Raw genomic sequence first — 27877 nt, forward strand, 5'->3', positions numbered from 1 at the left:
TTCCTGAAGTTAAAATGAAAGAATGATCCCCTTGGACCATATCCACAAATTCTCACCCACTCAAGAGTCCCTGCTGACTGAGTGCCAGCACACCTCACCCCAGTCTTCTGAAACCCGTACCCAGTTAGACCCTAGGATGTATCCCCGAGTCTGCCCTCCTACACCCTGAAACACCTCATCTGCTCCCTTGTTGCCTTGAAGCATAGTCTGTCAACCACTACCTGAGCACAATGGAATACTCACAACTCTGGCCACACGCCACGCTGTGCTTGCCAACAAGAAACAGGAAGGTGGGCTCACCCTTTTCCCAAAAGGGAAATCTATGCTTTAACCATTAGGCTGCTGGGCCCATGCCCAGTGCTGCCAATGACCCGACTGTTGTCCCTGCTTTAGCCACACAAATTAAATACAGAACTGATAAAGACACACATTTCCATTAAATATGAAAAAAAGACAATCTAAGAACAAAAACTGGTTTCAATGATTAGAATTCAAAAAGGGTCAAATTGTGAATGTTTATATTAAGGAAAGAGAAATTAAGATGACAGAATTAAAACCTTCCATGTCAATTTTGAATGCTGTCTGCACACTGACAATTTTATTTAGACTGTGTTGCAAAGTCCCTCATGTCACCCTGTTTCAGGTGGGTGACAGAGACAGAACAGGTCTCAGACTATAAGCTGCAAAGCAGATTCCCTCTTTGGTTAAAAGAAAAGTTTCTACTAACTTTTGTTCTGGGATTCACAATCTCATGACAGTAAAGGCTGTCTTGCAGTTTGCTAAAATACTTGGCTCATTTTGATAAGAGGAGATTTTGACCTTGTTCCCAGGTACGTCACCTGTGAGAAGGTGATGCCTAGAGACCGGCATTACCCCTGGTGTTTACAACTAGTCAGTGGGAAAATAGCATCCACCTCACCATGCTATGAAAGTTCAATGAGACACACAGGGAACACAGTTCATTCCATATCAAAGTGTTACCTCACTCTGAGTGAGCTTGATTTTAGCAAGAAGCCCTTCAGAGAGATCTGAGCTAATGCTATTGCCAAATGCAGGTGGCTGCTGTTATTGGATTAGCCAATGGCACAACCTATTTTCAGTGATGCTCCAAAAATCCCAAACACATGAAGGGAGGTTTACTTATCTTGTCTTCTAGGTTAATTATAAAGGGTTTATACCCTTCTTCCTAGAGTGAGCCAGTATTTGATTTGAAACCATCCATTATAATATCACATTTCTGGTTTCTTTCAAGACTCAGATCATAATGATGTTTGGTGGGGCACGAGGGTGAAAGGATATTTTGTTAAAGCAGACACATGAAAGAATTTTTTGCTGAAGCAGACACAGGTAAAAAGATATTTCACTGAAGCAGACTCGTGAAAGGATGCATGAGGTTTAGCAAGATAAACATGACCCCGCAGACAGTGGGAGGAGGCTAGCACATCAGTTTGCCTTGCTTTGAGTCACTAGTCTTTGCTGACAACACTCACATATTGGTTTGCTTTGCACCGAATTGCTGATCTCAATTTGTCATGACTTTTTGAAAGTAACTCGCCAAAGAACTTCCTGTGATAATCCGGAGGGTTCTTGCACTTCCGCAGACTTGGTCAAACCAGCAGAGCCTCCTGGTTTATTCTGGATTGAGCTGGTATTGCTAATTTGTGTGTGTGGTATCTGCCAAGTGGACTAGACTCCAGCTACTGATTTGTGTTTGGTAGTTTGCTAGTGGGGGGAACTGCTGATATCCTGACAATGAAGAGCTATTTCTAAACAGGTCTACTCCCCCCTACTAACCTTTCTTTCCCATTACATCTGTTGTGTGGTGAGCTATAAGAAAGGTTAAAGCATTTAAGGTTTAGAAAACTCTGAGACTACAGAGAACCTATGTTGCAAAAAGCCCTCTCTCACATCAAAAAGTCCAGAGTCCAAAGCTTACCATGGAATTTAGTTTTGACTGCAGTATCCAGTGGAGACAATAGGTTAATCCAAGCCGGGTCCTGAGCCATACACAGGAGGTAGTCATTGGCTGTCAGAACCTCTCTGACATCTGTTATATGGCCTGGATCAACCAACACCCAATAAAAGAAAGCCCCTGGCCCCTACCTAGCAACTCTAATAAAATCAATTCCATTTCTCCAAGGGATTTTAATCAATAAAGAATCTGCAAGCCAGAGCTGGAGAGATGACTGAGAGATTAAGAACACTTGTTACTCTTGCAGGGGACCTGGGTTTCTTTCCCAGCATCCAAGTGGTAGCTCACAACCATCTGTAACTCCAGTGCCAGGGGATCTGATACAGTGCTCCATCTTCCGTGAGTGGCAGTCATGCACAAAGCGCACAAACATGCCTGCAGACAAAACACTCATTCTTACAAAAGGAATACATCGAAAAAGAGAGCTCTGCAAACATTTAGGGTTCTGAGACCAGCTCAACTCCCCTCTTACCTGTTGTACCAGAATGTCTCCGATTTGGTTGATCACAAAGTTCCTGTTGTTATCGGCGCAGGACTCCTGCCTGCGTTCCTTCATGCTGAGGAAGAAATGCCTGTGAGTTTCCAGCAGTTCATCTAAGCAGGGAAAGATCTTGTCCACCGTGCTGTGGTCCAGCTGCAGTTCCTCCTTCATGCCCTTCCTGAAGACCTCAGACATGATGAGCAGTGTCTGGATGTGGTGTACCTCCGTCTGCATCAGCTCTGAAACATGTGAGCACATGCATGATGCAGCTGTAACATGCCTGTTGGGTGTGCAGCCTTTACTACATGACTGTGAACAATCGAGACTTCAGAATTACAGCTTGTATTTACCTACTCCTTAACAAGTCACCTTCCACAGACCAGACAGATGGAGACGGTAAAGAGGTAAAGAGTAACAAGTATCGGGTCACTTTTGTATCATTTCATAACCCACTGTGAAACTCACTCCCTACATATACAAAATCAGTTTTTGTATGAGCTACAGAAACTTACATAATATCAGTTGTAGATATAACTTAATAAAAAGAATTCATCTGTCATAAACCAGCAAACAGACAAAAAGCAACTCAATTCTACACTACACAAGCAATAATGAGGGAATGTTCCAGACAAATAGGACCATTTTTCCCAAATAAAAGTCAGTGATGATTAACATTTAAACTAGCTGGTGTGTGTGTGTGTGTGTGTGTGTGTGTGTGTGTATGTGTGTGTGTTGTGTTTCATTCACGAATCCAGAGAGCTCCTGGATAGGCACCAAGACTCACGTGTACCCACCGGAAGCTGAGAGCGGGTTAACTAATTCAGGGCACTGGCAGATGGGTGGAACCACAACTTGCCAGGAGCACAGAGTGGGTAACTAATTCCTGCTACAGGGAACCCAAGGTCTGAATGAGTTACCTAGTTTGTCTGAGATCAGATAGCTGGATAAAACCCTGCCTGAACCCAGGTCCAGACAATGTCACGGTCCATGTTTCCTCCACAGGCCGCTGCTTCAGCCTCAGGGGCATATTTGAAATACTCACCAAAAATGACATCTTGTCTTTTGATGACATCCTTCTCCTGCCTACTGCAAAAGGAAGGGTCCACCACGAGACTCCAAGACTCTGCTTCAAAGTCCTGCGCATCGCTGCTCAGGTCACTCCACAGAGAAGAATCCACAACATCTAAAAAAGAAAAAACGGAAGTGCGTAAAGCACACATCATGACGAGATCTTCAAGTACCGGGTTCTCAGGTTCAAACCTGCTAAAGGCACAGAAAGGCCCCAGCGAGAACAATGCAGTGGACCCAAAGCATCTGAAAACCAGAGATGAAGTGGTCCACGCTAAGACAACTGCCACAAGAGCAAAGAAGAGCAGAGCGGTCTCCAACAGTAACTGCACAGGGAGGCTGTGAAATTACTGGAGATGCTTTGGTTTGTTTGGGCTCACTCTATTGGGGTTCTACTTGGAGAGCTTCACAGCCCCATACCCTGCTTAGAGTCTTGACCTCGCAGATTTCTTTTGCCTGGGTTATTTTATACAGCTTACTCAATTCTGAATCTGAACTTGTCTGCTTGGTATTACCCAGGACTTGGCAAAACAGGAAGCACAGTGCTGGGCTTGAGTCCTGTGAATACAAACTTTTGTGAAAGAGCTAAACACATGTACACAACACACCTTTCAGGAAAAGAACTACACACACACACACACACACACACACACACACACACACACGCACATGAATGACCCTCTTGGGAACACTAAAGCCTGTTTGCCCTAAACAATCCTCCTTAGAGATCCCAACTGGTGGTTGTAAGGATGAGGATGACAACCGGCTTTAAAGAACCAGAATCCACATCTCTCCATGCAGCACTCTCTCACCTTCTGTTTGTTACCTTCATTTATTGAGGTAACCTGGAAACAAAAAAACAACTCCCCAGGTTGAATTTCGTCCTATAGAATACACTCCAAAATGCTTTCTTTTCCAGAAGTAGCAGGCAACAGGTGAGGCACAGAGCACATCTCTCAGTGATACAGGCAGTAGTCTTAATTAAATATGTATTTGAGGGACTCTGCTCCCATCTCTCAATAGCTATGGAATGTTTCCAATGATAACAGCACAGTGTGGTTCATTCTTTTAATTATATCCATCTCTTAGGAACGTGTTGTTGATAATCTCACTCATGATCGTGTCCCTCAAGACTAAGTTGTGATTTCTAAAAACTTTTATTGAGTTTGTTCTTTGACATTTCACACACGTATAAAGAACATTCTCAGTCCTCTCTCCTCTCTCTTCCCTGTCCCTCAGCAACCCTAACAAGTCGCTTTCCTACATTAAGGCATTTTTGAGATCCTTAAGAAAAGAAGACTCTACATCAAATAGATAGCATACGACTTCAAAAGGAACGACAGAAAGCTCAAAGGTTGGCTCACAGGTAAAGTATTTGGTATATAAGTATGAGGATCAGAGTTTAGATCCTCCAGAAACCTCGCAAAAGCTAGCCAGGCATGGCTGCCTCCTGTAATCCCAGGATTTGGGAGGCAGAGACAGGTGATGCCTGAGGGTAAGCTGGCTAGCTGGACTTAAACAGAATTGGTGAACTCTGGGCTTAGGAGATCATGCCTCAGTAGATAGCACCAAGAGTGATTAAAAAAGACACCCAACATCAGTGTCAGGCCTCCACACATGTGTTCTCTTATTCACACATGTGTACCCTCACACATGTTAACATGCATATACACATGTGTATACCATACACATACATAAACATAAAAAAAGAACAACATAATACATCTTATTTCTTGCACAGAATACCTCAGTTCTCAGTTAAGTGCTCAGAGACAGCGGAACAGGCAGACATCTCACCTTCCATCATGAATGACTCTGTGGAAGGAGAAGAGCCCATGGACTGGAATAGCTCATCGGAATGAGACCTGCTTCTCCAGCTATTACTGTCACCCTCAGACTCCAAGGATGTCGCTGCCCTCCTGAAGCTGGGAGACAGAAAGGGTGACACTAGTTATCTCCAGCCACCATTCAGGGCCATGGAAGCAAAGCAGCACGCTGAGTCTCACCTTTCCAAAGTGGCGCCTGGGACACTTCTGGACAGTGGATGCACCTGCCCAGCAGCTTCCTTCCTTCCAGCTGGCAGTCCGATGGGCATGGAGGAGGAAGGGTGCAGGGAGAGCCCAGGTGGTGGGACGTCTCTAACTGAAGAGCCTGGAATCACAGTAGACACCTCATGTGCTAGGGCAGCATTTACAAGCAAAGAAAGTCAGAGATGTCCAGACAGGTAAACCCTCAAGCAGCCACTTCTACAGGGTTGTGGTCCAGCCTAGAAACCAGTCTCTCTATCACTTCCTGGCAGCTTTCAGATGTCCCTTCCTTTTCTCACCCTTCCAACACCCATGCTTCAGGGTTACTTCCACACCTTCCCTTGGGGACTGTGGATGTCTGGGGTGACCCAAGCAAACAGGCGAATGGAATGGGGAAGTACAGGCCAGCTTTCCCATAAACCACTGCGTGTACTCCTCCAAGCCAGCTTAAAGGAGATGCAAGGTGTTATTAGCCCTGTTGGCAAAATGCATATGGTGTGTGTAAACAAACACGTACACCCAGAGAGCAGCTCAGGGAAAAGGAATGATGATGGAGAGCCTACTCCTTACAGAGCAAACAAAACCCAAAGCCCAGCCGGGCCTTCTCACTCATATACTAACAAGTGGGCAAAGACACATTTACATTTGGTTTGAGGTATAAACAACTCAGAGGACGCTTCAGCCTCTTTGGATTCTGGCTATCGAGTATACAGTGTAACTACTCAGTACACAGTGTAGCTCTTGAGTACACAGTCTGAAGACAAAGGTATGCATCTCTGCTTTAGTCTCATGAATTTCACATTAAGCAGAGGAATAGATTACACTGAAATGTCTAAATTCTAAGCTTCTCTTAAGTCACCTGGTTAACCTCATGACGATGAAAAGCATCTCAGAATTGATTCCAAAGGATTTTGAGGCCAAAACAAGGGGTTGAGTGGCAAGAGAGCTCAAACCAATTTGCATAACACCACACCCAAAAGCATGTCACTGTGACTTGGCACACTTAATTGTCACCACCAAAGTGGTTTTCAAAATGCCAGGTACACTTTGCTACAGTGCTGAGCTGAAAAGTGACCAGGCACTTAAAATTCCTGCCACTGAGCAGGCAAAGCGACCAGCAGATAGAAGAAATTACCAAGTCTTTCACAATAAAGCAAATGTTTTTCAAACTGAGGATATATTAGCATAGCTGGCTCCTGTGGGTAACACAAGGAAGTGTCAAAGGTTACTGATTGTTTTCAAAAGAAACTATTTAAGCCTCAACAGCATATAATTAAAACGACAACAGAGTCATCAAATTTAGAGACATACAAATAAAATGTCAGCACGCTTTATAACTTCAGTATCACACTGAAGGTGCTAACGAAACTACAGCCTCACACACAACTAATCCAAACATGGGGTCTCTGTAACACTGGCCACGGGGACCAGCGAGAACGGACAGATTCCAAAGCCAAAGGCCTCTTTTCCACTAAATATTGTAACTCTTAAGGAGGTTTTAGCACGTATTTCTACAGGTATGTGCTATTATTAGGAAAGCATAAAAATCACATTCATTTAATACAGTGCCTCTGTTTCCCCCCAAAATTATTAAATCAATAGGCTATACTCCAATAAAAAAAAAATTAGAATTGAGGCCACTGGGTTACACTGTTTCCATACACTCCCTATATGTTACACAGACCATGCCTATATACAATGCAGAAACTCTAGGGCTGACCTAGACGCTTATAGAGTCACTTGTTTCCGTAGCTAAAACGTATGTCGTGCATATGTTATGAAGAAGAAATAACTGGACCAATGAGGAAACAGCAGGAGGAGGCCGTTTTATGATGGAAAACGTGTGGTGCACATAATACTTTTTTAAGTTCTTGTCGTTTCCCACATCACTTACTTCCGAGGATGGTCTGTGGTTTGTTCTTGTTGTATTTCTCTTGGAATTTCTAGTAAAGGAAATATTAGAAACTCGTAAATTAGGATCAAAGCACCACTGGGCTACAAGAATGGACATGTGGTTACACAGAATAGGACTCTTATCTGTTTCATATTCATTCATCTTATTTATTTCAAAGAAGAATTCAAAGCAAAAGACAGTAGACTGAACAAAACGTAGAGTGTGGTGACAACGAAATGTGTAAGAAGGAACGAGGGTGAGCCTAGTGAACACTCAGCGCTCAAAAGGCTCAGGACAACCAGCATACACAGCGCATGCGTGCAGAGACCACCCAGCATACACAGCGCATGCGCACAATCCCTGGCGAAAGAGATCTACCGTCACTCCCTTGTTTCTCTTTGTGTCTCTGTGTCTTCATCTTTTGCAATGACCCTCAACTGTGTCAGTTAACACAGGGCTCCCTGACAAGGACCCCTTTCCCCTTCCACACTACAGAAGCATCCTGTTCAACTCACACACATCCCACACATGACTGTGGAGTGACAATGAAAGAACTGGAATCACAACTGTCATCACTTTCGTGACCCCATCCTCAATGTGCATCCTAGCTCCTTGCCACAGGTAGGCTCTCAGCCACAGCGGTGCTCCCAGGGAAAGTGCTAGAAATACCCATCCGGAGGAGCCACTCAGACCTCCAGAATCTGAAAACCCACAAGGGGCCCTAGAAGCTGAGGTTGTTACTGTCTTCTAGGCAATTCTGATTATTGCTATTTGACATAGAAAGACTAGCCTGCACATCTCACATAACACAAGCGGATCTTCACTCTACTGTTAAAAGTGAACAGTTGGATAAATAGTCATACACTCTGAGCATGCGTTACCACTGCAATAATCCCATTTGAAGTAAATCCAAAAGCAATAAGAGTTCAGTATCCAGCAGCAGATGATGCAAGCAAGCAAGCAAGCAAGCAAGCAAGGCACAGAGCAGTGCAGTGACTGGGAGGTTACCTTGGTACACGGAGGCACAGCGTCTTTGCAGCCCTTGTGTGTGTTTGCCTTACAGTCTGAAATAGAAGACACAAAAGTTTCCATCTGACTTAAACGAAGTGAGATCACATCATGCTTTTATGGGCCATTATAAAAATGACACAGAGTAGAACACATATTGAGAAGCCAAACACTTGAATGAGACATACCTCTAGGTAAACATCAGCATACGTGGGAACTCGGAGCTCCATGGAGATGTTTCTCATTGTCTGGAATTATCTTATAAATTGTAAAGCCTGCCTTTGTGTATACTAGATGCCTCTGGGTCTACCTGAGAGCTCTCTTCCTATTCTGTACACTGTGTCCTCAGGGATTTCTAAGGCTTTCCTGATAGCAACCTTCAAGCCTAGCACTGGGCAAACTGTCTATGAGGATGGGGAGACATAAGCTCACAATAACGCTCATAGGAAAAAAACAAAACACTGTCGGCTTCAGCAGGAATTCCTATTAACAAGAAACGAGGGCCTAGAGAGATGGCCTAAAGTTAGCAGGACATACTGCCCTTGCGAAGGACTGAAATTCAGTTCCCAGAACCTACATCCAGTGGGTCACAACCCCCTGTAAGTTTAACCCCAGAGGATCCAACACACTTACTTTTCTAGCATCTGCTGGCACCTGCACTCACTTGTACACACACCTCTCTCCTATAGTCACATATACATACATACAATTTAAAATAAAAATAAATATCTAAAAAGGAAAGAGACTGGAAGCAGGCAAATTATATGAGAACAGTTTGCCACTTGCTCATGTGGCCTCATGTCTCTGGAGGAAGGTAAGACAAGCTTTTTGCCCATAGGGACAGAGACCAGGCTGTCTCCATGTACACAGGAATCCATGGGGCTTGTAGTCTGGAGGCCGTCGTGTTTCTTTTATGGCCTACTTCCCATTTCTTGCCACCCTCTCATCACACACCCATACCCTGCATCTCACAGGAGGAGGCCATGTTCTGTACCTGAAATGCCTTTGGAAATTGGTCCATAAAAACCCTATTTCAGTCCCCAAAGCCACACTGCAGAAGAGCTAGCAGTCTGTTGTGAGCCAGGCAGGAAGCTGAGAGCTGAGCCCCAAACTGTCCCTCTGTGGTCTTAAAAGGCATTTCGGCCAAGGACCTAATACTGATGAGCAGAGCAAAGTAGTTCTATGTACTGGCTCCCCACACAAACATTGAAACCCAGTGTCTTTCCTCTTATTCCCAACCAAGGGTAGGAAAGAAAAAGAGAGGAGAGAAGAGGAGAGGAGAGGAGAGGAGAGGAGAGGAGAGGAGAGGGGAGGGGAGGGGAGGGGAGGGGAGGGGAGGGGAGGGGAGGGGGAGGGGGACGGGGACGGGGAGGGGGGAGGGGAGAAGAAAGGGAAGGGGAGGGGAAGGGGAGGGGGGAGGGGGGAGGGGAGAAGAAAGGGACGGGGAGGGGAAGGGGATGGGGGGATGGGGGAGGGGAGAAGAAAGGGACGGGGAGGGGAAGGGGATGGGGGAGGGGAGAGGGGGAGGGGGAGGGGGAGGGGGAGGGAGGAGAAAGGCAGAGGCTCACAGGAAGAGCCATCCACTGGGCCTCAGGCCCAGAGACAGGGATGGAAAAGGAGGATGTCTAAAATGTGCCTCTGATAAGACAGAAGACGGTTCCATGAAATCAAATCGGGGCCATGGAAAAAGAAAAGACTATGGGTGGGCCAGCCGGATGAGAGGAGAGTGGAGCTTACTGAAACAGACAGACTGCAAGGCAGGTGAAAGGCAAGGACACATTCCCAATGGAACAGAGGCAGATCAAGACCAAGCTATCAAAGCACGGCTGTGAAATCCACCTCCAGAGATCCCAGGATGTGGGGAAGAAGGTTATGATCATAAAATGGGAATGGCATACAAAGACAGATATCGGAGATGACCATTGTCTAAGGAAAAAGCCAGAAAAACCAAATCAGAATAGTAACAGCCCAGGATATGGTGGAAAAGAATCTCATAAGCTGAACAGGCAAGCTCAGGGACAAACAGAAAAGTTCCACTATTTCTTACCCTAACAAGAATAATGAAATGATACACGTTATAGACACATGCTGACAATATCCGTGTGATGGAAGGTTTAAAAGTATTCTGGCATATAGGCTGAGAGAAGGGGGTTACTAACAAAGAAGGCAAGTCACACAGGTCCCAGATACTCCCGCAATAACAGTGAGTGCCCAAGTGTATTGGACCTTGCAGGCAGAAGCTTGAAGGGAAAGACTTTGGAGTATGGTTTCATTTAACCAAATAAATTACATTTTGAGTGTGAACCAAGCAAAGTGCATAAAGGTTTCCAAAAATTGCCCCATCACATCCTAGCTTGAGAAAGAATAGGGCGTAAAGACGGAAGAATGGGTTGACGGAAGGTCTTTGGCTTTGTTCTTAGGATCTCTTTTTCTTTTTAGTTACGTCTATGTGTCTGTACATGGGGATGATCAATTGAGAGAAGGAGTTCATAGGGGCATCGGATCCCCTGGAGCTGGAGTTACAGGTGGTCCAGTGTCGGTTCCGCAGCCAAACTCAAGTCCTCCGCAAGAGCGACATTCTCTCTTAGTCACCCAGTCTCTCTCTAGCCTAAAAGTGACCCAGGCAAAAACAAAACAAAAAGGGCTCGGTGATGTATATTTGCGATCTCAGCACTTGGGAGATGAAGGCAGGGGGATCAGGAGTTCCAAGTCAACCTTGGCTACATAGTAAGTTTAAGGATAGCCTGGGCTATAAGAAACCTTAGCACAACAAAACAAAGAAAGGAAGGAAGAAAGGAAGAGCAGAAAGAAGCAAGGAAGGGGGACCGGAAAGGAGAAAGGGAGAACTGTTTTAAAGCCATGGTAAGTATATACAGTGACCTAAATCAAAGCATTGAAACAGCCAAGTCAATTCCCAAAAGGCTCAGCCTACACTATAAAGAAGAATGCAATGATACAGCAACTGATATATTAGCAGAGGGGAGAAGGAGGCTCACAAAAGGAAGAAAAACTGTATTAAATTGTGAGCCCTACACAGCCATAACACTATCATTAGTAGATATTAAAAGCCCTTATCTTGCCAAATCACAGGAAACAATAAAAGCAAACAACACACGGTCTAAAGAGCTGAGCCAGACGCCGAGGAAAGCAGCCAGGAACTAGCCAAGATAGTTGGAAGCAGTAAAAACCTAAATGTAAATTAGAACAACCCTTTGTTATAAAACAAGGTCTTTCCATTGCATTACAGATTCTCCTGAGCTAAATTAAAGACACACAACCCAAGAAGGAGAACCACAGAAACGGTTCTGCGACAGACACAGAAAAGGGACAAACAAGGGGAACACACTTGAGAGAAGCAGAACTCAGTGCAGGAGGCAGGAGGGGACATCAAAGTGAAGCTATATTGATTAGGGTTCATCCTCAATGAACGAGTATGAGAGGGCCTGCTCTCCAGCTAACGTCACATCGAAGTACATACGAGCATCTACGCCAGGTAGACATGAGAACACCCAGAACAGCAATGTCTGTGAACTGTTGGCAACGAGGAATCTAACAGAAAATGACAGTAAGACTTTGAGTACTTCTTATATCATATTGGTCTATAATAGTAGAGCTATTATAGACCAATTATATTATATTATATTATATTATATTATATTATATTATATTATATTATAGGTGATTATACACCTAACACAGTAGAGATTGCCCATGTCATAGTCTACTTCCCCAATGTCAAAATGTGATATCAATCCAAGTTTAGGCAACCGACACTCCCCTCCCAGTGAAAACCTTGAAAGTCCCCAAACTAATTCTAAAAACCACTGTGGTGTAAAGAGAAGCAGCTAGTGTACACTTTAACTCACAACCTGGTGTAGAACTTAATCTAAGGGACTGATCAGCAATGTCGACAGATCTGTGTGAAAACAAATTTTAATTTACGTTCTGAAACTACAGGGGGAAAAAAGTGAGTATACCATGAGAAATAACTAAATAATCTTGAAAACATCAAATTCAATCTCAGATTAAAGGCTGACGCAGTGTTTTAGGGGTTAGAAGAAACTATAAGTAATTAGTGGCTGCTGAGAGGGGGGGAATTACATGTCCCCAGGGATGAGCCCTCTGAGTGACTACCCAATATCACATGTTCAACCCTCAACACAAGGGCAACATTAGATTGATTCAGGTAGTATCTGTATATTTATATGTATACTTATATGAATATTTGTAAAAATAATAATTAAAGAGAAAGAAAAACAACAGAGACAATGCACAAGAGTAGAAAACGGGCTTGGAAGTGGAGAAGGGGACCCGTAGGGCAGCAGAAAGATGACAGTGGAGAATTAAAGATGATGAAGGTATATTATATGCACACACGGAGTGTCATCATGAAACCCCATTAGTTTGAACAATATTAAATACTAATAAAATGATAAATTAACAGCAAAGCTTTTGGAGGTGGAAAAGTTTGAGACAATTTAAGTTTCCATTCACGCCGTATATCTTCTGTAGGTCTTCATACAGTTATTTTTTTTTAAGTAGTATCTGGTTTGACAGTTGAGCAATCTGCAGCACTTTCGGCAATTTCTAGCTTTGACCACATTGCCGTGAACGCCCACTTAGTGGACTCCACTGGAGCAGGTCTTGCTTACACATCAGTTTACCTTAGGACTCATTAATTAAACCTAAGTGTTAAGGGTCAGCTTTGTGATGGCACCTGTAGGGGCTGTGAAAAAATTACTATGCCCTCCCTTTCCCCTTCCAGAACTTATGGTGAAAGAGACGGATAAGAAAGTTGACAGGGAAATTATGCCATAATGCAGATGGTGGTAAATAACAGGGCCCAGAATTCAATGACGAGAGAAGTGGCAAGCTAGGCACATCGTGGCCAGGCCTAGGAAATGTTATCTGACAATCTACAGGGCTCAATGGAGGAAGAGCCTTAAAGACAGAAGGCACTAAGACAGGAGCATGCTGTCTTGTGAGAGGGAAGATAAAAATGGCAGTGTGATCAGAACAGAGGAAGCAAGAAGTGAGAAGGGAAACGGGCCATGTCCTGCAGGACTCTGAAGTCACTGCAAGACATTAAAGACATTAAGATCCTCGTCCTCCCAGCAGGTGCCTTGAGAATAGCCTTGTGTTGTATCCTGGTTAGTTCTTTGTCAATTTGACTCAAGCTAAAATCATCTGGGAAGAGGGAACTTCCATTGGGAAAATGCCTCCATCACATTGGCTTATGGGTATTTCTGTAATTAGTGATTGATGTGGCATGGCCCGGCCCACCGTGGGCAGTGCTATGACTGGATAAGAGATCCTGGGTTGTATAATAAGCAAGTCAAGCAAGCCGCAGAGAACAAGCCAGTAACAGTATTCAATGATGAGAGAAACTCCATGGCCTTGGTCTCAGTTCTGGCCCTGCCTCAGCGCCTGTCTTGGCTTTCCTCAGTGATGGACTGTGAACAGGGTGTGTCAAGTAAATAAACCCTTCCTTCTCTAGGTGCTTTTAGTCATGGTGTATTGAGGGCCAGGCTGTTTCAGGACTTTCCCTGAGGCCTTGATATATAGAGGAAGAACTTAGTCCCTTGTCTAAAACCAGGTACATGCTTGGCAAGGCCAGGAATAGCTTGAGCCAAGGCCTTAGGGGAACTGCAGTTTTCTGGCTCTTAAGAACTCATTTCCCTCCTTTTAGGGCTGTGGTTATTGGTCCCAGGACTTTGCATACTCTGTCTTTGATGCCTTTGAAATAGCCTTTGTTCTCACTGTGCAACAATGCTTGATCAGCTTCCTGCTGCTTTCCTCCCACTATACGATAACTTTCCACAGACTGTTTCATTTCTCCTCTGCAAACTGTATAGAAGATGCTGTATTTCTTAAGAAAGTTGTTTGCCATAAGACACTGCTTACGTAAGACCTCCTGATTTTCAAACTGCCCTATCTTCTTTGTTTTCTGATCCCTTGGTCCTTCCTGTCAGGAACATGTCATTGAGAAAAATTGACCTGCTGGTCCAGATCACCAGAGTTTATCACAGCCATAGAAAACAAACATAAGGGGACCAACTAGGATGGTGGCTTTGGGTGAGTGAGAGCAGTGATGGATGACAAGTAGGTGGGTTGGAGATACACGTTGGAAACAGAGTCAAGAGAGTTGCCAAAGGACCAGCTGTAGCGTACAAGAGAAAAGGAATCATAAACTAATCCTCTAAAGTCTTGTCATGGGTATCTGTCTGGGGTGATGGGTGGATCGGCTTGCCAGCAAGCACTGAGATGGGATCAAGATCTCAGTTTTGGGCATGTGACAGTCAAAAGCTGTGACATATCCAAATGAAGATGTCCAGCACACGAGGTAGACAGGCTTGGACTTAAGAAAGTCATCAACCGAGCAAAAGTACCGAATGACCAGTATTGACCACTGCAAGGCAAATAGCTGTATGATATGTGAGGCCCTCAAGAGGTCTGTGCAAACATGCTTAGCAGTGGCTTTACCCTTGGGAGCTTACAGGACGGAGAGACAACACATCACACACAGGACTCGAGGACTTACTGGCACACTGGAGTGACTCTTTCCCCAGGAGTGTTTTATCACAGCCGGAACACTGCAGAACCCCGGAGAATGTTCCTGGGACAAACTGATGACGAGTCAGTTTTTCTTTATCTTTAGTATCCTTGTTTTTCATCTTCAGAAGCATCAGTCATGATAGAGAAAGTAGGAGGAAATGTAAAAAGAAAACCGTTGTCATCAAACACTCTTAAAGAACCCGTGCATCAATGTGAGATGACCCCTGCACGGGCTTGCCTTAACAATCCTAATGACTTGACAAGAATTCATAAGAAGGGGCCCATACAGTCAGAGGCAGGCAATCAAATGGGGAACACACACAGAAACTATGCTAACTGCTGAGGACAGAGGCCGCCTACACTCTACAACAGAGAGGAGCAGACAATCAGTTACCTTAGATTTGTTCCGAGGGCTGGTCATCCTGTTCATGAGGAAGCTGAAAGTTCGGCTCACTTTGTACTTTTCAGATTCAGATTTGGCTGGAATGATGTATTCATCCCATTCTTCTTCCTGAATTCTACAAAGAAAGGACCCTATGACCGGGCTTTACAAAACTGAAGGGGGACTAAGGACAGCACGAACACCCTTGTACGTACATCTGTATGGGCACGGCTAGATTTTGCTTTAGGTTTAAATGGTTTTAAAGAGAAAAACAGTAGCTTCTTAATTAAAAAGGAATCATACAGATGGATGAACAGGGACCAGATTTGATAAAGCAATGCTAACAACAACAGAATCTAATAGTATGAGTAGTCATCATACAGTTGTTTCAACTTTTTTATATTCCTGAAAATTATACAGAAATGCTTGGGAAATATACTTTTATAATCTTACCCTGAAACACTCATCCACCTGTTTAGCATGCCAACAGAAATTTCCTGAGACAGGGAAGCCGAACAGTTAACAGTGTGGCAGCAGACTTTATTTATCTAGTGATGATTTGCAATAGACAGGCATTTCCTTGGTTGGTACCAGTTGAGAAACAGACTGTGTGTCTGTAGGTTCAGCCTGTCTCACTCAGCCAGGTGGTTTGCAACTTGAGACTGTAGGCCATAGAGGAGCCGAGGCTACCCAAGCCTGCACGCTGGAAGTAACAAAGCCATGATCACTCTGCCTTCCCTAGTCCGTGTAGCCATTCCTAGAAGGAACAGACTGAACTATCTCAAATAAAATAAAAATTAACTCCTGGCTACTCATCTCTACTATTCTCCACATCACAGAAGACTTCATCAATAAACTATTAGTTTTCATTACAAGTCTGTTAGGTTGACTGCACTATACCATGTTCTTCAGAATACTATGAAACTATGTCATCTAACCCTTAGCCCCAGAGCAGAGGACACTTAAACCTTAACACGCCAACACTATTATCAAGGAGCTAGAACCCACCCAACCTGGTGGAACTGTGGATAGCACAGGCATGAGCCACTGTTGCATTATGGGAGTGGTGCTGCCTCTACGCAAATACAGGAGATTGTTTCGTTCCGTATTTTAACCAAATTTTACTGTACAGTGTTCCTCTGGCACTTGGCTGCTTTGGATAAGAACTAACTGAACTTAAATGACTTTTAAATTTATAAAAGTCAGAAAAAGTTCTTTCTAACATCCCCAACCACCCCCCCCCCAAAAATTTTCTAGTGCGAGGTTGATGACCAATGAAATTGTTTACCAAAAAGTCTTATAAATTCTATTCTTCAGAAACTCTCCTGATACCTTTTTCAATAGGTAAATACATATTTCAAATGTGTTAGGAATATGGATCTCCAGATCTCAACCTTAATCAATTTTACTGATAACCTATTATTTTCAGTGAATTGATTTCAAAGTATTAAAGTAAGTTCCTACTATGCAAATTAAGAGTCAATGCAATAGTACTTCCTTTAATGCTTAGATGTTTTAAAGATAATTTAATTAGATGTATTAATTTAAAGTGGACAGTTGTTATAACGATGATCTGTACTATATAATCACGGGGGAACTGGGAAAGTGGATGGTTTGTTGCAATAAGCCTATAAGGTCTGGCATAAGTTCCTTTCATATGTCGTTTTTTCAAAACTGACTAGTCTAAATAAGAGAATCTCAAAGAAAGCGGCTCCTTCAGTAATTACGTACACAATGACCAAGGTAAAGCATCAAGTGTGGCTAAGGAGCTTCTTGGAACTTCCAATAAAACACCAGGAATAGTGTCAAGGAAAAGAAAGATCTACCCTACTGGGTACAAGTGCACAAGTGAAAGGGGGGGAAGAGAGAGGGCGAGGGCGAGGGCGAGGGAGGAGAGGGAGGAGAGGGAGGAGAGGGAGGAGAGGGAGGAGAGGGAGGAGAGGGAGGGGGGAGGGGGAGAGGGGGAGGGGGAGGGGGAGAGGGAGAGGCAGAGGGAGAGGGGGAGGGGGAGGGGAGGGGGAGGGAGGATGGGGGAGGGGGAGGGAGAAAGACTTCCCATATACCCCATGCAGGTGACATTACTTATGAGCTGTGACTTGACCAAGTGTCACACTGGCCCTTCTTATCTTACAACCTCTTAACAGAAAATATTTTTACTTAAAAAAATTCTTAATAATCAGTCCACTATTACTACAGTTATTAGAGAGGATTCCAAAGACAATGAATTGACAACCAAGACAATTATCAAGTTTCAGTGTCCAGAATAGACCAATTAAATATAAATTGCTTAGGATAGCACGAGGCATGTACAATCACCCAATGATTGTCAGTAACTACTGTCTCAGCTGTCACCAACATCATCATCACCTTTGTCACAATGCCACCCAATGATTGTCAGTAACTACTGCTTCAGCAGTCACCATCATCATCATCTTTGTCACAATGCCATTTCTGTCACTTATTCTGCAATAATCCTGGGGCTACTCCCATGGGTAACTCTTGCCAGCTAGGTACCCGAGGCCAGCAGAACTTGGCCATCCCACTTGTAGCCTGGTCTCTTCCCAAGCTTGGCTATGGCAGCAGCTTTACATCCTGAGATACACAGCAGCTTGGACTTCAACCTTCAGATGTCCACAGTAATTAGAAGCCCAGCAGTGCTGATGGCAGCTTCTGCATCAAACCTAACACTGCTAAGCAGAGACCCGCAGAGGGTAAGGGCAGGTATGTCTCTATTTTCTACAACAACCACTTGGGGGAACTGCTACTGGACAGAGTCTGCTTGTGGTAGAATAGATCTAGAGAAAACCTGCCACCTCTGAAGCTGGTGGTCCTCCCAGCCTCTTGAGATGCTCAAATCTAAACTGTTTGCAAACTCTTAGCCTACCTAAAGTGGGAACCTCCTATCCCCAACCCAGCAGCCTTCACCCCTGAGAATGAAAGGCAGTTGTCTGGATGACTACTACACTGAATCCAGAGAGGTAACACTAGGTCTTGGGTACCTTACTACACAGAAATCTCTCATCATCTATGGACACATAGGAAACATGATGTATAGACATCCCCAAAGATAGATCAGTGAAACCTGCAGAAGTGGGGACCCCCAACATACCTTTTTTCTCCTGGTGGCTCCTGGAAACTATATGATCTCTGGTCTGTAAGACACAAAAGATTAAAAAGAGGAAACAAAGACAAGCTGTGGTCACTTGTTAGTCTGATGTACTTTATACATTGTCAGTTAGAAAACACACACACACACACACACACACACACACACACACACACACACACACAAGAAGCCCGATCTTCTGCAGGTAAAGCTTTATTTCTTTCCCTGGCTTGGAGGGGGAGAGGTCAGTCTGATGACTTCAGGGACTGTGTTAGCATCAACAAAAAGAAGCTGATAGTTTTCGAGCAGTACAGATCATTGGTTAGTTTTGGATACTTCTCACTGAAACTTCAACCCTTTTGTAACACTAACTCCCCCGAAACAGGGAATCAGTAACTGGCTGCTTCCCCACAAAGCCTTAGGCCAGTACAGGGAAGAGTCTACCCTAATGCCTTGTAAAATCCTCAAGCATTCCAGTCATAGATGCATTCTGTGGTTGGTGGGATAGAAGAAGCAGCCCTCCCATTGGCCTTGTGGGGCACAAAGGCTGGTTTCACAAACATAGTACAAAGTTGGAATACTTATTATGGATAAAGGGAGACACTGACAGCGGGGAGAGGAAGGGAACAGCCACTGAGGAGCACACTACCTACAGAGCAAGGCAATCCTTTACCAATGCAATGCAGAGTGGGGGGAGAAGTTGGGGGGGGGCGGTAGAAATGCAGGGGAATGAGCCAGTTACATACAGAATGTAAATGAAAACCCCCTGAATTCTTGTATGTAATAGAAAGTCTACTTTGAGAAAATCAAAGGCTTTTATAGTCATTATAAAATGTTTTTCAAATTAAGTCATAGGTCTTATAAATAAATAGGGTGACATTCCAAGAAAATAAGAGAGCCAGCCAAGCTATCAACTTATAAGGAAACTCGTCACAATCTAATGAGATTCCATCTATCAGTTTATAACAACCTTCAAACGTATGGCATCGATCCACAAATTCTTAATGCAGACTGTACTTTGGCTTCACGGTGAGGGTGTAGTTATTATTTCAGTATCGACAACATCCCGTTCTACAGAAATCCACAAACTACCAAAGGAAACATATAGCTGGACTTTATTTTAGGTATACTAACATTACATACTAAAGTTGCTGCCATTAAACCCTGGACTCAAAGTAAATTTACAAAAAAAAAAAGGAGGAGGAGGAGGAGGAGGAGGAGGCGGAGGCGGAGGAGGAGGAGGAGGAGGAGGCGAAGGAGGAGGACGAGGAGAAGAAAAGAAAGAATGAGAAATAACAGCAAGTAATCCTTCAGAATTAACAAGGAAGACAGAAGATGTCAAATAAGAACGAGAAAGAGGGACTGGAGAGATGGCTCAGTGCTCAGTAGAGGACTGGAATCTAGCTCCCAGCACTTGGACTGGGTAGCTTACAACTGTCTAGATAACCAGGTAAATGTAGCACATACACATACCTATACATGTAAACTAAATTAAATAGAAAGAAAAGGGTTTTTTTAAGTATTAAAAGGGAGAGATGGCTCAGCAGTTAAGAGCACCAACTGCTCTTTCAGAGGTCCTGGGTTCGATTCCCAGCACCCACATGGTGACTCACAGCCATCTGTAGTTCCAGAGGATCTGCCATTCTCTTCTGGCCTCCCTGGGCACAAGACATGCACATGGTTCACATACGTGCATTCAAGCAAAACACCTACATTGATTAATTAATTTAAAAGGTTTTTTTTAAAAATCAAACATAGTACAAATGAATCCTAAGTTTAAGTGTCTGTACTATGCTTCATAAAAGGGAGTCTCCCCTCTGGGGCAAAGGAAGATTTGGTATCGCTTTAAATAAGGAAAACTTTAGTATTATTCAAAATTCATTAAGAGAGAAGTAACAGCAACACAAATACCAGTTTCCCTTTGATTCATTCTAGCAAACTAAACAATAAGACATTTGAATGTGTCCTTGAACTAGACATGCTTTCACACCTGTGTTTTGCTTACATAAACTACAACAAATTATTTCTTCTCCACTAGGAGGTAAATTATTCTTTGTAGCCATATGGGTGTGACTGGCTCATAAATGGTATCAGTGGTGATGCTGGCAACTGTACAATTTCTGTCTACTGGAATCCTCATGTGTGTGTGCGTGTGTGTAGTGTTGTGTTGTATTGTATCAAGCTAATTCACCTGGTTATAATTCTTACCTTCTGGATGGTTTCAAACTTTATTCAAATAGTCCTATGTTTAAATATACTTTTTAAAGACAATTCTTTATTTATAGACTGTATGGGCAACAAAGGAATTGATGTTCTCTCTTTATTCCAATTCAAATGCACAGATTTAAGTATTTATTTCAAATTTTGAACGGAAGGTACTCTTTCCTTACTAATCAGTTGTCTTTCAGCCATCAAATGTCACTGATTTCAAACCTTCCAGGTTGGAGAAAGTTCTAATGGGGAGTCTCCAATGCCATGCACTGTGTGGAAGATACCAGGATGTGTTCCAAATAGCAATAGTATGAGACTAAGTCACAAGCTGGGACTATTAAAAAAAAAGATGTCAAGGAACCATTAAAGAAACTAGAACCCAAGGTTGACGGGAGACCTGGAAACCCAAGAAAGACTCATGAAACAAAGGACGAGGGAGAGCAGAGCAAACTTCTAACTTCTTGCAGTGGTTGTACCCATTTTTATTCTGAGAACTTTTAGAAACATTGATGACTAGTCTTCCTTCTCTGCTAACGACGCATTCCAGATGGAAGGGGACAGACACAAAGCTGTACTTGCCATGTGGCTCATGCATCTTGTCAGTCTTACTCATGCAATGGGTCTTGCTGGAACGGTTACCACATGTTCCATGTGATGTCAAAAAATACAAAATGGTAATAAAACCAGAACAAAGTGAGAAAGAGAAAAAAGGAGAAAAGGAAGGCGAGTGTGAAGATTTCCTGCCTTAACTATTGCATGCTGGGAAAGGAGAATCCTGAGACCTGCAGCTTGCTGTTGGATGGCTCATGGAGAAATGAAAACAAGGGTGTTGTCTGATGTACTGGAAGGTTTTTTATTAAAATACAGCTCACACAGACACAAACACTCCCAAATCAGCCTTTAAATATGACCACTACACAATAATCTGTGTGCAGGAAGTAAAGCAAAGCTTAAATTGTGGGCCATGGATGAGAGCAACTCCCAGTAGAAGCCCACATGGCTCATAAGCGTTTTATGTTTAGGGCTGAATTCTTTTTTGAAAATGAAACAGACTCTTCTAATGAGAATCCTTTCTTATAGCTACACTCTATTTTAATAAAAGTTTATGTTACAAAGTTGTATTTCTACTTCTTTACATTGCTGCTCTTCCTCCCCAGGCTGAGATCCAGTTACTGGTGTTGTGAATACATTGTTATTATTTCAACTCTCTCAAGTCCTGGGCTAAATCTGGAAGGCAGCTCAACTCCATTCTGCCATGCTGCGCCCACCTCTGCCAAGCTGCCTTTCTTGGCACTGTACACAGAGGACAAAAGTAATTCTCAGAATTGACTTTAATTAAATCCTCTAAGGCCCTCAAACTAATATGCCTGGAATCCATTCTTGTTTGCACCATCCTTGAGAGCAACATTTTATTAAAATAAGCAACACAGAAGCGAGCACAGAGCTACAATTTTATCAGAATTAAATCTATAACTAGACTGATGTCCTGTGAGGAAAAGATTCTACTAAGCTTAGAAAATCCTGTTGTGGAAGGAGGATTGGAACTCACCTGCAGCCCCTTCGCATTTTATGTACTTAGAGTAGCTGGATGTCTGCTCTAGAGTAGAATGAGGTTGGAGTCGGATGGTAGACAGAGCTTACCTTCACTGGAACTGCACACGGTGAAGTCGCGCACTAGCCGGGATTTTCCTGAAGAGATTTTGGGTGATGAGCAGGAATAGGATCGTGATCGAATCCCAGAAAGCAGGGACTCCTGGGAAAGGCCATGGCATTACCGAGTCACTGTCACCGAATAAAACCGCCACCCACACGTTTTATCCGTATGGTTATTTATTTGCCCTGGGAATTGAACCCAGGGCCTCACGTATGACAGGCAGGGCCTCTATCACTGAGCCCAGACCATGCACTCCAGACCGTGCTCTACAGCTAAGCGTGGTCTTACTACGTTACCCAGCGTGGCAACGAGCTTGGGAACGTCTGTCTAGGTCTCCCAAGTAGCTGGGTTAAGAGACCTGCACCACACATTTTATGAACGATCTTTAACTATTTGTTCTGTTTGTCTCTCAAATTTCTTTAGTGTCCTTCCTATTTAATGCTTTGATAACCTTAAGCACTGTAGAATTGTTCTCGATAGTTCTCATACACATAAAAGAATGCCTTTGAGCCATTTCAACAACTTGGTTAAAAATGAGACACTTAAGCCACATAACTTTGTCTCTGAGTGTTCAACTATGGCTTTGTTTTCACATGGATTATTACTTGTTTGCTCCTTTATACTTCAGCATTCAGACAAAATTCTATTCTTACTGAGATCTCGATCCTTAAGCAATTTGAGAAAGTAGAGAAATACCTACTTCTAATTATAAAAGGTTTTACGCTTTCGAAGAGCTGTTTATAGTTTTGGGTGTAGCCTCTAGGGGAAGTCCTTGTGAATTCTGTTCACCTGGGCACATTGGTTAATAGACTTTCCACCTGTATTTCCCAGAGTGATACTAACAATGATTTATAGGATTTTAAAGTCATTCCTTTTAAATGACCCACCATTTTCATTCCTATTTCCCAATTGCATGTTATTTCTATTATATTTGCAACATATATAAAACACGCAAGATGGCAAGATAACTAAAACATTGTTTTCTTACATGTTCTGGAAATTTTAGAGGAATAAGCAATAGAAATTCATTAAAGCCCTTTATGATGCTATCTAACTTCTATCCCACAATGCCTTAGCATTGATCCTGCCCATGTATTTCTGAGGTGCCACTTACGGTGAGGGGTAAAAGAAAGTAACACAGGATTCTTTACTAAAATTAAGTCATCACAAAGCTCCTTGTGTGGGAGCTGGTCTTACCCATTCTTCCTGAGTAAAAACACATGGTCCCTGGGGAGCCATTGGTTAAAGGGCTCAGGACTGAGCTGACACAGAAGCCTGACCTAGGTTCAAAGGGCCTTGGCTGAGCTGTTTCATCTGGGTGGACCCACTGGGGCCAGAGACTGAGTGGATGCTGACTGTGCTCTAACCCCAGCAGGGAATGGACCACAGAGAGCCACCAGATGCCATCCTCTTCAGTTACGTCATGCATGGTAACCATTGTTCATGACAATGGAACCCTGGAAACTATCCTAAACCTTTTGGCGACGTTATGCTGGGTAATTACATGGGCGAAGCAAGCTGTGTTTTATAGAACAGAACCTTCCTGTGAAAATGAATATGAAATTGCTTCCAAAGAGCTATCTTTCTTCACATTCAAACCTCAAAACTAGCTAGTATTAACATTCACAACCATATCTATTTTTTTCTTGAATAGTATTCCTCCCCACATCTATTTTTTTTTCTCAGAATTATCATAGTTTGTTCAGGCTCAGAAGACAAGGCTAGATGTCCATGCTGCCGAGGGAAAAGGATTCAGTGTGAAGGGTTAGAAGACCTTAATTTGAGTAATGACATGTGAGCAACCTGGGCTCACCTAGACAAAAGTCTAATTCTTTCAAACCACCAAATAAAAGTTACTTATGTCTTAGGTGGGCTGTGAAAAACTTCTATGTTTTGTGTGTGTACACACACACACACATATATATATGTATGTATGTATATACACACATATATGTATACACATATATATGTATACATATACACACATATATATGTATGTATACACACATATATGTATATATACATATATATACATATATATATGTATGTATATATATATATATATTCAGACCATCTTTATATTACAGGGTACACTGCAAAAGCAAGGTATTATCATACTAACCATGTGTTCCTGAGAGAACTCTGGCATTTCACACACTGTTTTAAAGTACTGAGTGCCATTGAGGAACAAAATAGATGGATGGTAACAGAACTCTAATAGAAAAAAATAGATATGTTCAAGCAGAAGAAGTTCCTTTGAAAAGGTAAACTAAAGTATTTATTTTGTTAAAAAACACCATGAATGAATGAAGCTTGTGATATTTTCAAGAAGAGTAAAACTTCAAGATGACAAAGTGACATTGGAGATTAGCTCAATAAACCAGAATGCCCTGCAAACGTCACCTCTGACTTACTGACGTCGTCCGCCTCCTTGACCAGGCTAAAGGTTATGTGTGCAAACCATGCTTGATCACTTTAACCCAGTTCTGACGGTTTTCCTGCCTCTGCCTCAGGAAGGAGAATGGGACTATTATACAAAACGGGAGCATTTCCCATGTATGTAAAAATGGCATTATTCCTCATGGGTCTGTAATACCAACCCACTGCTGGAAATGTACAAATCAAAATGGAGTCATGGGCATTGAAAATCAGGTATCACAGGAGTCTACCCCGATGCATACTTTTGTAGAAAGAAGATAGAATCTGCTTTCCTATCCTGTGTGTTTCCTACACGCAGAAAAGACACCGAGGAGCTTACCTTTGAATGCAGAGTACTGGACAGAGAAAGTGATTCGGTCCTGGAGATGTTACAGTCTGGCTCAGTGCTGGTGTCAAAAGAGTCCAATTCATCCCCGCTGGGGAGCCCAGTTCTTGCGGAACTCTGAGAGCCCACGGCATAGCAGATGGGGGGATCAGAACACCCTTCCCCTTCACTGTCGGCAACCAGGGCATCCAGGCTAGAACTAAAGCATGAAATAAACCAGTGAGGAGACAGACAGACAGACAGACAGACAGACAGACAGACAGACACTGGTTTTTTATTCTTCTGCATTCAGCCGCTCTCACTGGTGTGAGACACAATGAGTGGTCATGTGACTTCTCACTGATACAGGTTTTTATACTTTTTCCCATCCAAATCTCATTTGAAACCAACATTTTTACTGTTTTTTTTTTCTCTTTATGTGTACACAAGTGGGTAGGAGTGTGCATACACGTGTCACCAAACGTGGTAGTGTCAGGCTTTTCTATTTCCACCGGCCTACTGATACTCAGCATTGTGGTTTTCCCCTACTGCGTTTTCATTGGCTTTTTTAAAGGCCTTACTTTCAAATCAATAAGATACAGAAAGTTAAAAGAGGGGCAACGTTTTGAGATAAAAGTGATGAGGACAATTTTTTAAATGAAACCTTCTCCCCAGGTTCCTGCAGGTTTCCTCCAGAACAAAGCGCCCTACCTTCTTTTCCTGAGATGACTCTGCTCTTTTTCAAATCCATGGAGACCGAAAGAAAGGTTCAAGTTGGAAGTTTGAGAACTGGGTGGAGACATGCAGGACTGCAGAGCTGCAGCATCCAGGGTCCCCTCACTGTCCTCACCAAGTGGGCGCCTGTAGGGACTGGTGTCAGGAGGAAGGATGTGCATGCAAGCCTGAGGCCCCAGAGTGGACCTCATGGACTCGGGGCTGGTATGGACGGAGAGTCCCTCTATGTTTATATAGTTGATGTCCAAATCGCCAACCTGGGTGTTGAAAGAGAACATTTTGTCAAGCAAATGCAGGAAGAAGTGGTTTAATTAAAATCAACAAAACTCCCAGAGATAACAAGTCTCCACCACATTTATCATTTGCAGCAAATGAGACTCTAAGAGTAGGTAGGACTAAGGTGATACCTCAGTTGGTGAAGTGTTGAGGACCTGCCTTCTAGTCACCAGGCCAGGCGTGGTGGTGTGTGTCTCTGACCCCCCCGACAACAGGAGGAAGTCGACGAAGGATGCCTGCAGCTTGCTGTGCGGCCCTGCTCTCAAGCTCATCCTAACTGTGCAAGTTCAGCAACCCTTCACTGTGCTTATTGAATTGGGCATCTGCATTCTCTTTTTCTTATTTGTTCTGTATTACTAAAGCCAACACGCCTCTCACCTCAAGTATTCATAAACAAAATTTATATCCTAACTTCATCTTCGGGTTTTTTTTTTTTTCTTCAATTTTAGTGGATTTGTAGAACACTACAAATTGTAAAGACAATTTCCCTTCATAAAGTTGAAATGCTCTCTATAGTTGGGGTAAATGAAAGTAGGATTAATAATCTATCCAGTGAGGAAATAAAAACTCAAAAGGTCCACTGAAATTGTGGAGATTAAAATAAAATAAATCTCTTTAAGACCAGACCATGACCACAACAATTATCTGAATGTTAAAAAGTATAAAACTCTGAAGAAAGAATTTTAAAAAGACACAGAAATGCAAAGATACCCTTGTGATTACAGGTTGAAAGAGCTGGTGTCCTCCAACCTCTATGTTTGCACTGTCACTTATATACACCTGGACTCACACACATACACACACACACACACACACACACACACAGAGAGAGAGAGAGAGAGAGAGAGAGAGAGAGAGAGAGAGAGAGAGAGAGAGGATCCAATTTTAAACATACAAAGGTCCTAAAGAGATCTTTTTTCAAAGATTCCCTAATCGCCACCACGCACGTGAAAAGATGCCTGCTAACACCAGTCATCATGGAAATGCAAATTAAAACCACAGTGAAGTATCCTGTTGAAGCTGTCACCTGTCACTGAGTCACCAAAAGGCAGCAGAAGAGATTTAATGAAGAGAATAGAGAAGGGAGCTCTGGCACACTTTTGACGGAGCATGTAAATTAGCAGGGCCATCAGTGAAAACACCAGAAAGATTCCTCAAAAATCTCAAAATATAGCAACCATACCACACAGAAGCCCTACTTCTGGGTATGCATCCAAGGGAAATACAATCACTGTCCTCAGAACTGTCTCTACCCTCATGTGCACAGAAGCATTATTCACAATGTATATGAGTCTCGACATACCACCTTGTATAATCCAGGGCATTTCAGCCACTATCCCTCAATAGAGCTAGAAAACAAACCTTATATATTGTCACAAATATAACAGATCTTACATGTAAATATCCATGTAAGTGTGGCTATTACACAGTCTAACCATCCTGAAGCCCGAATGGCTCGGTACTCCAACCTGCTTTCTGTAGCTACAGCTCACATTCAGAGGGCTTATGTCAAGCAAGCAGTTGTTTATAGTTGGTATCAGTCCTGATATGTTGGTTTCTCCGTCATTTTGAATCCAGCCTCTGCCATGGTGTCATGCATTTAGTATCACATTGACTCGTGACACTAGAACAGAAGAGCAGGACACCCAGACACAGGCTGAAACAGAGATGTACTGGAAAAGAAAAACGGTAAAATACCTCAACGTGCAGTCATTGTGTGCAAGTGCACATGTGCACGTGTCAATGGCCTGTCTATATGGAGACT

At 43.1% G+C, this 27877-nt stretch overlaps 1 protein-coding gene and 1 long non-coding RNA gene across 5 annotated transcripts in view; one reads left to right on the forward strand and one right to left on the reverse strand.

The window, feature by feature from the left end:
* Positions 1–27877, reverse strand: part of Arhgef28 (Rho guanine nucleotide exchange factor 28) — a 282901-nt gene that overhangs the window by 61933 nt on the left and 193091 nt on the right. For all 4 annotated transcript variants that reach the window (XM_076927245.1, XM_076927246.1, XM_076927247.1 and 1 more), the window contains 12 exons: positions 25813–26093; positions 25117–25321; positions 22346–22457; positions 18497–18539; positions 15400–15523; positions 14992–15124; positions 8451–8506; positions 7443–7491; positions 5528–5672; positions 5319–5446; positions 3496–3636; positions 2445–2692 (listed from right to left, as the gene is read on the reverse strand). In XM_076927245.1, coding sequence (XP_076783360.1) covers positions 2445–2692; positions 3496–3636; positions 5319–5446; positions 5528–5672; positions 7443–7491; positions 8451–8506; positions 14992–15124; positions 15400–15523; positions 18497–18539; positions 22346–22457; positions 25117–25321; positions 25813–26093 — 1665 coding nt within the window. The remainder of the gene's footprint in view (positions 1–2444; positions 2693–3495; positions 3637–5318; positions 5447–5527; positions 5673–7442; positions 7492–8450; positions 8507–14991; positions 15125–15399; positions 15524–18496; positions 18540–22345; positions 22458–25116; positions 25322–25812; positions 26094–27877) is intronic.
* Positions 17965–27877, forward strand: part of LOC143440432 (uncharacterized) — a 35789-nt gene continuing 25876 nt past the window's right edge. The window contains exon 1 of the long non-coding RNA XR_013108118.1: positions 17965–18108. This is a non-coding gene — a long non-coding RNA (uncharacterized LOC143440432). The remainder of the gene's footprint in view (positions 18109–27877) is intronic.

The sequence above is a fragment of the Arvicanthis niloticus genome, chromosome 29 (assembly GCF_011762505.2).
Source record: "Arvicanthis niloticus isolate mArvNil1 chromosome 29, mArvNil1.pat.X, whole genome shotgun sequence".
In the NCBI taxonomy this organism is placed as follows: Eukaryota; Metazoa; Chordata; class Mammalia; order Rodentia; family Muridae; genus Arvicanthis; species Arvicanthis niloticus.